This window comes from Myotis myotis, unplaced genomic scaffold, assembly GCF_014108235.1.
Source record: "Myotis myotis isolate mMyoMyo1 unplaced genomic scaffold, mMyoMyo1.p scaffold_m19_p_3, whole genome shotgun sequence".
NCBI lineage: Eukaryota > Metazoa > Chordata > Mammalia > Chiroptera > Vespertilionidae > Myotis > Myotis myotis.
In genome coordinates, this window is record NW_023416335.1 from 174,188,281 (window position 1) to 174,204,691 (window position 16,411).

The 16,411-nt window shown below is 41.0% G+C and overlaps 1 protein-coding gene across 8 annotated transcripts in view; it reads right to left on the minus strand.

The window, feature by feature from the left end:
• The window catches only part of FGD4 (FYVE, RhoGEF and PH domain containing 4), a 230,499-nt gene that overhangs the window by 73,735 nt on the left and 140,353 nt on the right, over positions 1-16,411 (minus strand). For all 8 annotated transcript variants that reach the window (XR_004966334.1, XM_036301226.1, XM_036301225.1 and 5 more), the window contains exon 2: positions 1,652-1,804. Coding sequence is in view for 5 of the 8 variants with exons in the window: in XM_036301226.1 (XP_036157119.1) it covers positions 1,652-1,804 (153 nt within the window). In the remaining 3 variants the exon portion in view is untranslated. The remainder of the gene's footprint in view (positions 1-1,651; positions 1,805-16,411) is intronic.

The following is a 16,411-nucleotide window of genomic DNA, read 5'->3' on the forward strand; positions in this document are numbered from 1 at the left end:
TCAATCTCTATTCCAAAGGTTAGGGCGTTTCTTATCTCCATTCCAGGGAGTAAAGATTATGTAGCTTAAGCATGATTGTTCATAGTTAAAGTGATTAATTACCCGCCTGGCACTTAGTTGAGGGGTTTTATTCCCTCCCTAACTTCAGGGGAAAATCCCTACCTGGGGAAACCTTTCTCAGAGAGGAGACCTTGGTTAAAACACATAGTGCCAAGGTGAGCAAACATATTAAGAACAGTATGCCATATATGCCAGGTCCTTTGAAACAGCAAGGATGGACCGGCTCCCGGCACTTCACGATGGAATACTATGCTGCTCTAAAAAGGAAGGAACTCTTACCATTTGCAACGTCATGGATGGAACTGGAGAGCATTATGCTAAGTGAAATAAGCCAGTCAATGAAGGAAAAATACCACATGATCTCACTCATTCATGGATAATAGAGACCATTATAAACTTTTGAACAATAATAGATACAGAGGCAGAGCTGCCTCAAACAGATTGTCAAACTGCAGCGGGAAGGCCGGGGAGGGTGGGGGGGCAGGAGGTAGGGGGGTAAGAGATCAACTAAAGGACTTGTATGCATGCATATAAGCATAACCAGTGGACATAAGACACTGGGGGATAGGGGAGGCTAGGGGACTGTCTAGGGCGAGGGGATAAAATGGACACATATGTAATACCCTTTGTAATACTTTAAGCAATAAAAAAAAAAAAAGAAATCTTTAAAACAGAAGAACTTTCAAGAATAACACCAACTCTTTTATAATGCATTCTCTATAACACTTTATTCCTTTGCAAAAACAGGAAAGAGACCAAAGTAAATACAAAATAAACCAAATACAAATTGATTTTTCCAAAGTATAGTAATTCTACAAATGCCCAGTTTGTTTCTTGGCTGAATGTTGAGCATTCAGAATAAATAAAAATTTGTTAGGAAGAAACTACACATTAAACCATAATGGAGCTTTAGCTTTACATTACATTTCAAAGGGCGTTACTATCTTCAAAATTATAATTTGGTGCTTTTCAAAGTTAACATCCAGTTAGAGATTTATTGTAAAAAGAAATGGTACTGAACAAAATCACCATTATAATTGTTTTACTACTTGCTGGCTACTCCTTCCTTGAACCATTTATTTTTATTTTCTACGGATGACTTTATTAAGAAGGTTTTTCAAGCCCAAGCTCCTTAATATTGTAAAAGCACCTTCTTACTCAGTACGTTAAGCACTGTTTTAGAATGATCTGTTTCACAGATCCTCTGACATTTAGCAGGTCATAAGAACTGCTGACAGTACTTCTAAACACACATTCCTTTGTCACACATGTATTACGCAAACAGTAAGTTAGGTTAAGTCAGGCATAATGCATTAACAGACCTCTGTCCCTTAAAGGGGACACATAAACTATTTCCGAAACATGAAAAGAACTATGACAGAGAAATGTATAAGGTGTTTTAGGAGCAGAGGAAATACCCAACTCTGTCCGACAGGGTTCTCCGACTGACTTTTCTCCTGAAAACAATAAATGCACTCAATTCCTCCCATTTGTAGCTTAAAACTCTTCCTTAGTGGTCACCATTCTTCTGGGTTGCCTTCACTGATGAACAAAGTACCCAACCTATGCCAAGAACCCCCGATCAACGTACCTTGTGGCTTTGGACTTGCAGCTGAGTGTTTTGCTGGCGTTTTTCCATTTATTCCCTGAGCCTCTTCATCAGATACATTCTGATCAATCAGTGCAGTTGTGCTGCTTTTCAAAAAGGGTGGAATGATAGTGATCTTTGGACAGGTACTGCCACCTGCGAGAGTTCAAAAAGAAAGGGCAGGTAAATGCAGAGGCAGAGCACTACCATGTCTCATGATTGAAATTCCTCCTGACCCCATAAAACAAAAAACAATCTCAGTTACGAGGCTAAGCACAGAAATGCTTTTCCCATGTGTGCTGACCCTGACAAAAGAGTCTCCCTGGGAAAGATCTCATTCCATGTGCTTGGGAAACCTTATAATGCACATTGACAGACTGCTGTGCACACGTGCACACGCACACACTCGAACACACTCATGCACACACAGGCATTCTCTCTCACTCCTTCAACTCCTTTCCTTGCAGGGCTACAAAAAGGGTATATCGGATGCAGATAAAGCTGGCTAAGGAGAGGTCTGGAGGGCCCCATACTAACTTGTTAAAAGCGTTCCTTTCCAGCCTGTGAGTAACTCGAAAGAGCAAAGCAGTTAAGTACCAACCTGACAGCTCACTAAACACTAAGAGAGAGGAGAATGGCTCCATTAGAAATGAACACATACACACACACACACACACACACACACACACACACACACACACACTCACTCACCAGCTTACTCAACTCCAAATTAGCATAGACAAGCTAATAGCCATGCCCCTCCCAAAGAATGATTAGATTATATGGATAACACCGTCCTATTCAAACCCCCAAATATTCTTTAAAACACTGAAATACAACATGAAAGATAGAGGAAAAAATGGATAAATTTTTTGTTTGATTTCTGACATAGAAGTTAAATGTTAAACTTCAGAGACTTTAAAAAATCATATGCCAATGTTTTCTCTTTACACTCATATTAAATTTCCTTTTCTTCTAGTTGACATGGTGATATTAACAACAGATTGGATCTTGCTTAGGAGAAAAAAAAATTTTCTACCAGGGAATTCACTATTACTAAGTAAAAGTGTGCAGAGAAAATGTGATTTGGTTAAAAAGTTTCATTTTTATAGAATCAAAATATCTATGAAAAGAGAACTATTAGAAATAAAAAGCATTATTAGTCAAAACAAAAAAGCTAATAAAACCCAATCAACTTTCTTTTTTTTTAATATATTTCTTTTTTAAAAAAAATATATTTTATTGATTTTCCACAGAGAGGAAGGGAGAGGGATAGAGAGCTAGAAACATCACTGAGAGAGAAACACTGATCAGCTGCCTCCCGCATACTCCCTACTGGCTACGTGCCCACAACCAAGGCACATACCCTTGGCCGGAATCGAACCTGGGACCCTTGAGTCCGCAGGCCGACGCTCTATCCACTGAGCCAAACCGGCTAGGGCTTTAATATATTTCTTTATTGATTTCAGAGAGGAAGGGAGAGGGGGAGAGAGAAACATCAATGATGAGAGAGAATCATTGATTGGCTGCCTCCCGTACGCCCCCACTGGGGATCGAGCCCACAACTAGGGCATGTGCCCTTGGCCGGAATCGAACCTGGGACCCTTCAGTCCACAGGCTGACACTCTATCCACTGAGCCAAAGCAGCTAGGGCCCCAATCAACTTTCTATTCAGTAAAAAACAAATCCCTCTTATTTCAATTGATTGTTAAATAATATTGATTAAAAAAACCATACTATTGCTTTCTTGTCTGTGCTCCCTTTAAAATTTATCTTGGTAATACTGATTTTAGAAGATGTTAAGAGTACCAAGTATTGTCTGAGAAGTTCTAAGAGACCCAGTGCAAAAACAAATGTAGTAAGATTTCATCAGACAGCTTTCTGCTTTAAGTGGGCTGCCCGCTGGATTAAGCATTTCATTATTTAGCCAAATATGACAAAGGCCTTTCTTGAATGTAAGATGTAAGAAAAATTATTTCACAGCGCATTACTAAAATTGTAAAGAAAAGAAATAAAAGATCAAATTTTTAAATATGTGATCTTATCTACCTTCTTAAAAAACTGTGAAGTAGGCCAAATATATCCCTAAAATCTACAGCCCATAATCCAACTGGTTAGTCTTTTACTAGTAGGGGCATGAGGACTTTCATTCCCATGGTGATCCCAAGAATGTGTTGGTAATCCTACAGGCCACCTGCTGGGGTCTAGTGAAACACAGCCAAGGTTGTGGGTTTGATCTCTAGTCAAGGTACTTACAGGAATCATCCAAAGAATGCATGAATAAGTGAACAAAAAAATCTCTCTCCTTCTCTCTGTTTCTCTTCCTCTCAAAAAAAAAAAATCAATAAACTTTTTTTTAAAAAGGAAATATGGTAAAAGAAAACACTTTTAAAAAAATCTTTAGACTTGAATTTTAAGAGATCATGTTCATTTTCTTCTGTAGTAAACTTAAAAGATTATCCATCTATCCATTTGGTCAGATTTATTTATTCTTTAGCAATCAAAGCATTCAACAATGACAGCTTTTATTCTCAATCTTTAATAACACTGTATTCATTATACTTGAGATTGCTTTGCTTTCCTATGAAAATAAAAACAAAAAACACCCAAACTATCCACTATTAGTTCTGCAGCACAATTTTAATAAAAAGTTTTATTCATATCTGGACAATTTATATGATGTGGGCAGAGGAATATTAGAGTTTCAAGTGTCCAGTCCTGTAAGCGAAGAGCGTTGTTCTTTGATCCATTCCTCAATCCACTTCAATATCTGATTGATATTATCCTCTAGATCTGGTTTATTGCTGGGCAGTTGATGCATTATTTCTTCCTTGTAGGATGCCAATGCTTCTTCATACAGAATTTGAAAAATTTCACATTGAGTGTTACCTTTATTTTCTTCTCACTATAAATCCCTTGTGTCAAGTCTTTTGCACAATACACCGTTATCTGTTTCCAGCACAAAAACTGTATGAAACCAGCATTCAGGGAAGAATTCACAACTGTGGTAGTCTACAGTAAATTCCACCTTCACTCATTTGGTTTTCTAACTCATCAACTACTCTATTTTCATCTAAAATGGGACAAGCCTACTCTTCATCACAGCCATCATATAACTGCCCTTCTCGAGCTAAATTGCCTACATCAAGTGGTCGGCAAACCGCGGCTCATGAGCCACATTCGGCTCTTTGGCCCCTTGAGTGTGGCTCTCCCACAAAATGCCACATGCGGGCGTGCACATAGAGTGTGACTGAAACTTCGTGGCCCATGCGCAGAAGTCGGTTTTCGGCCTGGGCGAGTCTATTTTGAAGAAGTAGCATTAGAAGAAGTGGGGGGTGTCGGTCAGTCAGGCGACAGGAGACGCAGCACAGGCGGGGGAGGCGCGTACGATTCATGCACGAGTTGAGTGAGCCAGTCAGTCAGCAGTCTCATGTGCAGTGGGGTTAGTGCTAGTTGCGTCCACAAATTGCGCACAGGTGACCAAAGTACCTACTCGAAGCATAAAGTTACCTGTATTTTTCCAACCAGCTGCAAATCCTACAGGTATTTTTGTCATCAATTTAAGAATTGTAATTCTTTTGTGTTGGTGGCTTTATTATTATAAAATGAAACATTTTTTTTAGGTGCCCTGTTTGAGATGGCTACAAAGAAGAAGCAAAGAAAAATGGAAGACAAAAACCGTGAATTTAAAGTTGAATTTAAAGTTGAACGTACCTACCTATATAGTTTAAGTTTAAAAAATTTGGCTCTCAAAAGAAATTTCAATCGTTGTACTGTTGATATTTGGCTCTTTTGACTAATGAGTTTGCCAACCACTGGCCTACATTAATGTATTTCAATCCTGAATTTGATGCAAATTCTTTGCCTAGTGTGTTTTTTCCAACCCCTGGAAGCAACATGGCCCTCAACATGATGGCTCTAGAAAACACATGCTTAAATGGTTGGATTTTAAAAAAAACACACACAAAAAAACAACCACAATGACAAATATGCAACAGAAACCATATATCACTGTGAAGCCAAAAATATTTACTATCTGGCCTTTTACAGGAAAGTTAGCTGACCACTGTTCTAGGTAAAACACATAAGGTAAAGGAAGTTTACCTAAAGGCAACACCATTTCATGCAGTACTTCATCTTCTAACATCTTGGATATTAGCAATAAAAAGTTAAACTTCTTTTTGCTTGTTTATGACTGACTCAGCCTACTCCCATTTGGAGACAGTCCTCTTTTGGATGCCAGTTGCATAACAGAGATGAAACCCAAATTGTAACCAGATGGTCCACCCATTCAAGACAATTTATATTAACTAAAGAGGCTTTTGGTCCCAATTTACCCAGAAGAACCAGAAGGAGTGATTAAACTGTTATCTTGGACACAGCTATAACTAATCACATTATATTAGTACCAGAGGCCCGGTGCACAAATTCGTAAACGGGTGGGGTCCCTCTGGGTGGCCTGCAGGGATCGGGCCAAAACCCGCAGTCCAATGCTGCCTGCAGCTGCTACCTGCCACTTCTGCTTATCCCGGCCCCATGTGCCTACCTGTGGGCTCACACCCAATCAGTCCCTATTGGGAGAGGCTCACACAGCCACAGCAGCGCTCACCAGTCATGAGCCCTGCGTCTGGTGCCCTCCCAAGGGGAGTGGCTGCGGGACTGGGCTGAAACCGGCTTTCCAACATCCCCCAAGGGTTTCTGGATTGCGAGAGGGTGCAGGCCAGGCTGAGGGACCCCACCAGTGCATGCTCGGGGCCAGGGAGGGAACGTGGGAGGGCTCCAGGGCGTATCTGGCCTGTCTTGCTCAGTCCCAATTGGCCAGACCCCAGCAGCAAGCTAACCTACCAGTCGGGGCATCTGCCCTCTGGTGGTCAGTGCACATCATAGTGAGCGGTTGAGCAGCCTTAGCATATCATTAGCATATTACGCTTTTTTTGGTAGTTCGGTTATTCTGCCTTTTGGTCTATTTGCATATTACCCTTTTATTATATAGGATGGGGGTGGGGTTGTCCTATTTAAATACTGTTTTCTCTTAATGATTGGTCATCTTTTTCAGCCACTGGCCCTAAGCATTTCGAATTGCTCTGTCTTCAGGTTACTCATGTAAGCTTTCTGGGTCATACCTCATATAAGAAATGTCTAGACCTATGGCAATTGCAGGGGCTCCTCAGATTATCAATTAATCCAGCCTCATCTTTGACTGTATAAGGCAGTGGTTCTCAACCTTCCTAATGCCTCGACCCTTTAATATAGTTCCTCATGTTGTGGTGACCCCCAACCATAAAATTATTTTCGTTGCTACTTCATAACTGTAATTTTGCTAGTTATGAATTGTAATGTAAATATCTGATATGCAGGATGTATTTTCATTGTTACAAATTGAACATAATTAAAGCAGAGTGATTAATCACAAAAACAATATGTAATTATATATGTGTTTTCCAATGGTCTTAGGCAACCCCTGTGAAAGGGTCGTTCGACCCCCAAAGGGGTCGCGAGCCACAGGTTGAGAACCACTGGTATAAGGCTCCCTGTTCCAACACAGGAGTTTGCCCCTATGGCTTAACTTTTATTTATCTGTCTTCTTTTGCAGGACACCAGTGAGTGGCAGATATGCTTCTGATGGGTTTAGGGTAACTTTGTCTCCTATTTGCAAAACTTTGTATTGGGCTGTTATGTCTTGCCACACCATTCTTTAATAGCTTTCACATTTTAAGGTTGGACTTACTTTTTGGCCATCCATTCAAAGCAAAGTCCACTCAGTTCTCGGATTCTTCAGGCCTAATCTCTTGCCATGTTATCTAAGACTTCAGATCACATCTTTACGGTCTTGCTATGGCCAAGTCTGTACTGCCTCATCCACTCATAACATCTCTCCCAACTACACCAAGTCTCTAGCTCAGAAGATTTCAGTGGACTCCAACCCTCAGGACAAGAGGATTGCTTGGATTTAAGAGAACAAAAGTAGTTTTCTAGGGGAGGCAATCTTTTTAGGAGAACAGAGATAAAAGAAATACCTTAAAAAATAAAACAACTTTATTTTGAAATAATTTTAGATTTACAGAAGAGTTGTACCCAGGTTCCTAAGCACCTTACAAAACTATCTATCTATCTATCTATCTATCTATCTATATCTCAACACCAAGAATTTAATATTGGTACAATACTAAACCACAGATTTTTTCATTCCAATTTCATCAACTTTTCCACATACATCCTTTTTCTATTACAGGATCCAATCCAAGATACCAAGTTGCATTTAGTTTTCATTGTCCCTTGATGAAATTCAATCTGTGAATTACTCAGTCTTTGCTGGTCTTGCATGACCTTGGCACTTTTGAAGGTCAGCATTTTGTAGACTGTCCCTCAACATGGGCACAAACAAACAATGGGGTTTTATTCAGCCTTAAGAAGGAAGGAAAGTCTGATGCATGCTACAACATGGTTGACCTCTAGGCCAGCGGTTCTCAACCTGTGGGTAGTGACCCCTTTGGAGGTTGAATGACCCTTTCACAGGGGTCGCCTAAGACCATCGGAAAACACATATATAATTACATATTGTTTTTGTGATGAATCACTATGCTTTAATTATGTTCAATTTGTAACAATGAAATTGGGGGTCACCACAACATGAGGAACTATATTAAAGGGTCGCGGCATTAGGAAGGTTGAGAACCACTGCTCTAGGCTATTAAGCTAAGTGAAACAAGACAGTTAAAAAATACTGTATGATTCTACTTATATGAAGTACACAGTCAAAGTCAGACAGAAAGCAGAATGGTGGTTGCCAGGGGTGGGGGGAAGGGGAGAACGCAAGAATGGAAAGTTATTGTTTATTGGGTAGTTTCACTTTTGTAAGATGAAAAAAGTTTCAACTTTGCAAAATGGGATGGTGGTCATAGTAGCACCACAATGTGAATGCACTTTAATGCCAATGAACTGTACACTTAAAATGGAAGCATATCTCTTGCTAAATGAAAAGTTAAGAAATATTACTACATTCAATTGCCTACTTAGCATCTTTACTAGTATGTTTACGAGCTTACACTCAACATACCCAAATATGGCTCTCTCATCTTCCAACTCTGACCCCAAACCAACGAGCTTCAGGTCTTCTCCATCTCAGTTAATGGTGACTTCATCTCGGCTTAGGGCAACAAGACTGGGAGAACCTTCAAGTCCTCTCTCTCTTTTTCTCTCACACTCCACATCTTTTCATCAAGTAATTCTGCTGACTCTACAATCTACCAGCACCACCTCCACTGCTACTCTTCTGGCCTAAATTATCACAGTCTTTTAACTGTATTTCATCAGAACCCTCCCCCTGTTCTCCCTGCTCCTACCCTTACCCCAGTACAATCCATATTTTCAACCAGGACTGGAGCGTTCCCTTTTATATAACCCAAGTCAGATCATATCACCGTGCTTAAAATTCTCCAATGGCACTCTGTTACTCAGAGTAAAAACTCAGCTCTTGACAGTAACTGACAGGCTCTATGTCATCTGGTCCTAGTCCCCTTACCACTGACCTCAGTGCTAGTATTGCACCCCTTGCTCACTCAACTCAGTCATATTGGTTTCCTTGCTGTTCCTCAGGCCAAGCACACTTAAGGGCCTTTGGTCTAGCTGTTGTCCGTATGAGGAGTCTGACTACTCTAGTTTAGTACTACTCTTGTCATGTTTTATGGTTTATTTTTTCCAAAGCACCTTCTAACAAACTACATTATTTTGTTTGTTGTTTATTGTCTGTCTCCTGTGGTTGTAATTTAAGCTCTGGGAAGGCAATGATCTTTGTTTTGATATACTCAAGAAGCATCACCTATCACATAGTAGATGCTCAATAAATACTTGTTGAACAAATGAATTCTAGACCTTAGTCAAGTACCTCTTCACTTGCCTACATTTTTAGAGGCTATCTCATAAGAGATGTCTTCTAAATTCCAACAATAAGGAAATATATACCTGTCTTAGAGCCCATTCTATACAAAATTTCAAACATTTCCATTCTTATCTACATTTCAAAACATTCAAGGTTATTTCTACACAAATTATAAATATCTAGGAAAAAACTTGTATCCAAGTAATCTTCCCTTGCAAACCAGTTTTCTAAACATTGGGAATTGTGAAATCCATGTTTGTCTTGATAAACTCGGCAGCAGCCAAAAGTCCCAGCAACTGACTGAAATGTTTTCATTTATTATAATCTGTAATGTTACTTACATGTACTCGTCTCATGAGCTAAAATGCTCTAAAGGCTGCCAATGTTTGCAGACCCATCATCTGATGCTACCTAAAATTGGAGGACCTGTTACACTGTCAAAAGCAATATGAACTCAAGCCTTGAAGGTAAAGTAACTATAGATATTAGATATTTTTAAAGATCCCACAGCTGGATGACACAATAAAATGTATAAAAAGGCAACTGTTACCATTGTATCATTCTTAAGTAGATGCATGTATGTAAAACATAAGATAAAAGAAATGTGCAGCTTCAAAAAACACGAAAATAAATTTTGTTTTAAAACTAGAAATATTTGATTTTCCTGAAATAGAAAACATGCTCCCTAATTAATTACTGATTTTTTTTTTTTTTTGCTACCCTGAAGGGATGAAAAGAATAACAAAATTTCTAAAGAATGCTGCTGTTTGTGGTCCCTTACAAGTTAGAATTCTGTTAGATGAACTGCACTGAAACACCTCTCATTAAGCCTGTCAAAATTCTAGTTTTGAGTCGGTGCTCACAGATGAGGTCCATGGCCACAGAGCCCGTTATGTAGGAAACTACAAATATTATAATTTGAATGTGGGCTTAGGAGTCCAAGTCCCTGCTCCTCACTTGCAGAGTGATCATTTGTTAGTTACCATGAATTCCTGCACAGGAAGCATGGAAAGTGCACATTCCATTATGTCGATGATGCTGGATTGGTGCCGGAACGGGTCTGGTCAGTGTGTTCTGCTGGGCCTGGGATTGGTGTTATTTCAGAGACCCAGCTCCTTGCAGAATCCCTGTGCTGGGAAGGGAGCTGGAGGCAGCTCACTCACCTGCAACCACGCACCAAGGGAGGTTCCCCTTTTATCTATGCTCAAGTAAGTATATTGGTCAAGATTACAGAAAGTTCTTGCTATTTAAAGCACCAAACTTAGTCTGTATCTGCAGCCATGACTAGAGCGGAAGGTGGAAGCAGAGAAAAACCACAATCAATTACATGTTTCTTTTCGCTTCCTCGCAAAAGATGGTTCTAGTTGACAACATCTTGAGTTGGAGGAGATTCACAGCCTGCTGTGCTTTCTTGGACACATGGTTCCTAATTTATAACACCCATTTCTGGGCTTATCCACACACCCGATGTTACTCCCGTGCTGGTGGTGAGAAATGTGTCTGAGAAGCTGCCCATTCATGCAATCAACTGCTAAGTTTTGAAGCCGTCACTCTTTTTGCCAGAGCCTAAGATTCATCACAATTTTAAGCTTTGATATTGATGACTACAGCACAAAGATCTCTACGTATATTACTTTGTGGGTGGACCTGATAACTGATGTTCAATTTCCCTGATAGAATCACCTATCAAAAGGGCTGCTCAGATGCTAGGCACATGTGCACCCAGGCAGCTTTCCTTGATTTCCAGAGCTGGCTGTTTCCGTGCTAACTGCATGAGTTACTGTACATTATTAAGCATTATGTCATCAAGCACTAAATATACCCCTACTGCAATGTAAACATTCTTCAGGGCACCTCAGTCACAGAACTATCATATAACTAAATCCTGGCTTCTACATTTACTAGCTGGGTGACTGACTTACTTTCTCTATACTTCAATTTCCTCATCTATAAATAAGAATTCATAGGATTCATAATTGTACCCTCCCCCAATAAGGTTGTTGTGAGAATTACGATTTCATCGATGCTAGTGAAAGTACTAGAGTAGCAGCAGGCACCTGGTAAGTGCTATATGACTACATGCCATTATTATTATTTGTATGGCACTCCAATCTATACAATGCCAGCACAGGGGGTCAGGGGGCCAGATCCTCAGTCTCTTTTCCCTCCAGCCTCCTATACCCCTTACCTCTTTGCCTCCTGTCAGTTTAAATTTGCCCTCACCACTGCCTAAATTTTTATTTACTGCCACCCAGCACTTGCTCTTGCTGCCTTACTTTCTCAGCTTTGTAGCTGCCATTTGCTCTAGTGCCCAATCCCACCGCTTTCAGGGATTCCCAACAGATTGTTTCGGATAAGTTTTGACCAAATAATGACTCTTTTGCAAATTAATATAATAATTAATTATTTACAAGTGTATGGCCTGGTACATCAACTATGAATCTCTTATTCACTAAAGATAGTAATAGTATCAGTAATGATAAAATGATGTCTGACATTTGGAGAATTTACTGAAGATAATTTTAACCCCAGATGATTTAATCACATTCTTCACTTTTTACCATGATTGCAACTGTGTGTCCTGGATCCATAGACTTTTTTCATTTTTCCTCCATTCAACATTTCTTCTTTTTTTTTTTTTTTTTTTAATATATTTTATTGATTTTTCACAGAGAGGAAGGGAGAGAGATAGAGAGTTAGAAACATCGATGAGAGAGGAACATCGATCAGCCGCCTCCTGCACATCTCCCACTGGGGGATGCGCCCGCAACCCAGGTACATGCCCTTGACTGGAATCGAACCTGGGACCCTTCAGTCCGCAAGCCGACGCTCTATCCACTGAGCCAAACCGGTTTCGGCAACATTTCTTCTTTTGATACTAATCACAATGGCTGGTTTTGATGAGCACATTTAAATATGCTTATGACCACTTAAACTTGGTGCTTAATCTTAATAGCTCTCATCTTTATGCTGCCAAAGCACAAACTATTTAAGCACTGAGAATATCTAAGGGTCAGCTGCAGAGTGATAAAACCTATCACGTGTCTGATTTATTCCGCTCTTTTGTGTTTTCGTTTTGTTCCTACTTAAATGTATTGACTGACAACTCCCTAATTAGAAGTGCCAAGTACTCTGTCTATTACTGGGGACAGGAGAACAAATAAGACAGAATCCTCACTGTCATGTAATCCATGGTTTACACAGGGAAAGAGATGCACAACAATTCCATAGATGTGTAGAACACCTGCCTCCCTTCCTCGCCCCCCAACCCCCCTAACCCTACCCCCCACTCTCCGCCCCATCCCCTTGCTAGCTGTGGTCAGGAAGCAGCAGCACCAGTCCTGAACGAGGGCAATGGTTGAGGGTGAAGAGGAGGAACGGCTGTGGACATACGGAGGAGAAAACCATTAGGGGAGTGGCTGAAGGAGGAGGATCAGAGAGGAGTAAAGGATGCTCTGTACTGAGGTTCCTGCCTCAGGTGACACGGAAACAGTGCCTTTCACTTTAAGTAAGAAGAACCCAGTTCCTGCCTAGGAGACTGTCACAGCGGTTCTCAACCTGTGGGTCGCGACCCCTTTGGCGGTCGAACGACCCTTTCACAGGGGTCACCTAAGACCATCCTGCATATCAGATATTTACATGACGAGTCATAACAGTAGCAACATTACAGTTATGAAGTAGCAACGGAAATAATTTTATGGTTGAGTCACAGCATGAGGAACTGTATTTAAAGGGCCAGAAGGCTGAGAACCACTGGTCTAGAACAGGGATCCTCAAAGTTTTTAAACAGGGGGCCAGTTCACTGTCCCTCAGACCGTTGGAGGGCCGGACTATAGTTTTAAAAAAAAAAATCTATGAACAAATTCCTATGCACACTGCACATATCTTATTTTGAAGTAAAAAAAACAAAACGGGAACAAATATAATATTTGTATTTGCATGTGGCCTGCAGGCCGTAGTTTGAGGACCCCTGGTCTAGAATAACCCGTTTGCCCTGACCTTCAGTGGGTTCAGCCATCTCTATACATTCCATCTGCCTCATTTTTCAACCTCATTGTTAAAGTTTTCAGACAGATCCCCTTTGATACGTTCTTTATTTTTTTTTAAATATATTTTATTGATTTTTTTACAGAGAGAAGGGGAAAGGGACAGAGAGTTAGAAACATCGATGAGAGAGAAACATCGATCAGCTGCCTCTTGCACGCCCCCTACTGGGGATGTGCCCGCAACCAAGGTACGTGCCCTTGACCGGAATCGAACCTGGGACCCTTGAGTCCGCAGGCCGACACTCTATCCACTGAGCCAAACCGGTTAGGGCTGATACGTTCTTTAAAATACCATTTCACTGCCTTTTAAAGGAGGGGGGGAAAGGCTATTCGATGCAGGGCCGATGGCCAATTGTACAGAGGCTCTGACCCACGTTTTTGTTTGTTTCTGGTCTCGGTAATTACGGGCTAAATCACTTGTCCTTCTTCCTATGGGGGCTGATATCCTTAATTTCATTACTAGCAGGAGCAAATGCCAGGTAAGTGATTAGGCTGGAGGGAGGAAAAGCGCACTTACTAGGAGCCTAAAGATCATTTCTGGGGTGTCTGTCGGTTCCTTCAGGACTGCACGGATGCAGAGCAGCTCCTTAAAGAGCCCGCACCACACGCCCCAGGGCAGCTCTTCCCGAGAGTGTCATGTGAGACACTGCTCCGGCCACAGGACCCTGCATCTGCACCATACATTTTCCCACCCCCACCCCAACCCGCCATGGTTCTATATGAAATATAGGTGACCTGACAAGTGTACAGCTTTATCGTGTATATTCATGATGTCAGTGGGCATATTAGAGGCTGTGAAAAGTCTGACAGTAGAAAAACCTGTTTAACTTGGAACCCAGTGTGTCCAGGAAACTTTTCCATCACGTATTATGTACAAGTAAACATCCCATGGAGCTACTGTGACTTGAAACATTTGGGAAAAGTTGCCCCAGGAATTCTTCCCACGCCTGTCAGCTATCCCCATGGCATTTCCCACACTCTCCCGCCTCCGCCCCGCCCCCCCGCCATGGTTGGTACCTGCTTCTGACTTCCCAAAAATCATTGTGGTTGCCCTCATGACTCTGACTCTCAAATTATGAACCGAAACTCTAACCTGCCCTCAGTTTTTGAATGTGAGCCTGCTGCCCACAGCTTCGAGGCTACACAATCCCACAATGAGAGGACCACAAAAGTGCACCCAGGGCAGGTGCTCGAGTTCCGCTTCTGGAATCGCTAACTAGAGTAGCTCTCAGATTTTAAAAAATCAGGTGAAATCACATTCTGTAATTCTGCCAGTCCACTTTTTCCCCATTCTCTTCACCCGTCTCCTCTTCTCAGTTGCAAAATCCACAGCCTAGCACACTTGGAGGCATACAACTTAGAAATACGGAAAAATCTTAAAGTGGTCATAAAACGGGATCTAATGTATTGCACTAATTAACAATGCGGAGAATAGTCATATGTAGAATAACGCAGGCAGTTTTATTTCACTGAGACAAGTACGTTCTCTGTTTTGCCAAAGACTCCACACACCACATACAAGCATTGTAGTGAACTTAAATCCAAGTGATTTAAAATAGTTTTGAGAAACTAAACATACCATGAATGTAAAAGCACATCACTGCCCTTTCATTCTGCAGTCACAACCAGATGCAACTGTTCCTATGCTCTGTGATCTCCCTTGGGGTTTAAACCCCAAGATCAGGCAAAAAACTTTATTCAATAAGAAGATTAACTTCTTTCTGAAGACTTATGGGCCATATACCAACAGTGTATTAGAACAGCGGTCGCCAACCGGTGGTCCGTGAGGTCTGAAAGGTTGGCGACCGCTGGTTTAAGGAAGTAAAACAACTAGTTCTCAAAATGGCCTTTTCTCAGTTGATTTGTTCTTTAGACACCAAGAGGAGTTTATGTAAATGCAGTGCAATGCATAGCTTCAGACTGGGATACATTGATGCTAAGAGATGTGCCCTTCAGTAACATACCCTCAAAAACATCCTAAATGTTACAAAAATATTTACAATCAGGGAACTACTAGTGCTTTAAACCTTACACCGTTTACAACAAATTTGCTTGCAAATACTATTACGGTTCTTGCTACTATTAGCAATAATGGTGGTAATAAAATCTAACAATATTGTTCATTCTGTGCCAACTATGCACTATGGGAAGCACTTTGTATGCATTATTTCATTTGCTCCTCTTAAGTTTACGTAATAAAGGCTAGTGTTTTTTTTTATTTAAAGAATAGTTTATTGATTTTTAGTGAGAGAGGAAGGGAGAGGGAGAGAGAAACATTGGTGTGAGAGCACAACATCCATCAGCTGCCTCCTGCACATTTCCTTCTGGGGATCAAGCCCGAAACTCAGACATGTGCCCTGGCCGGGAATCAAACTGGAAACTTCCTGGTGCACGGATGGCACCCAGCCAGCTGAGCCACACCAGCTAGGGCAAAGCTGGAATTGTTATGTCCATTATAAAGGTGAGTAAACTGAGGTGGTGTGAAGTGACAAGCTGATGTTAGATGTTATACTTACATACAGTTTGTACTAGTAAGTGCCTCTGGACAGGGACTCTAGCTCACGCCCCTTTGACTTTCACTCAGCAGGTAATTAAATGATTACATCTCTGTTATATTACAGCTATTTGCTCTCACCCTGTACCTTTACATAAGGCAATGCTGTGCAGCCAGGAGTTTCACAATACCCAACACACACAAAAATCCAAGTTAAGAAAAACAAGAGATCCAAGATAGCAGTGGAGTAGGTGAAAGTTACACTCACCTCCTCCCACGACCAAACTGGAATTAATGTCGAAATATAAAACAATCAACTTGAAGAACCAACTGAAGACTAGCTG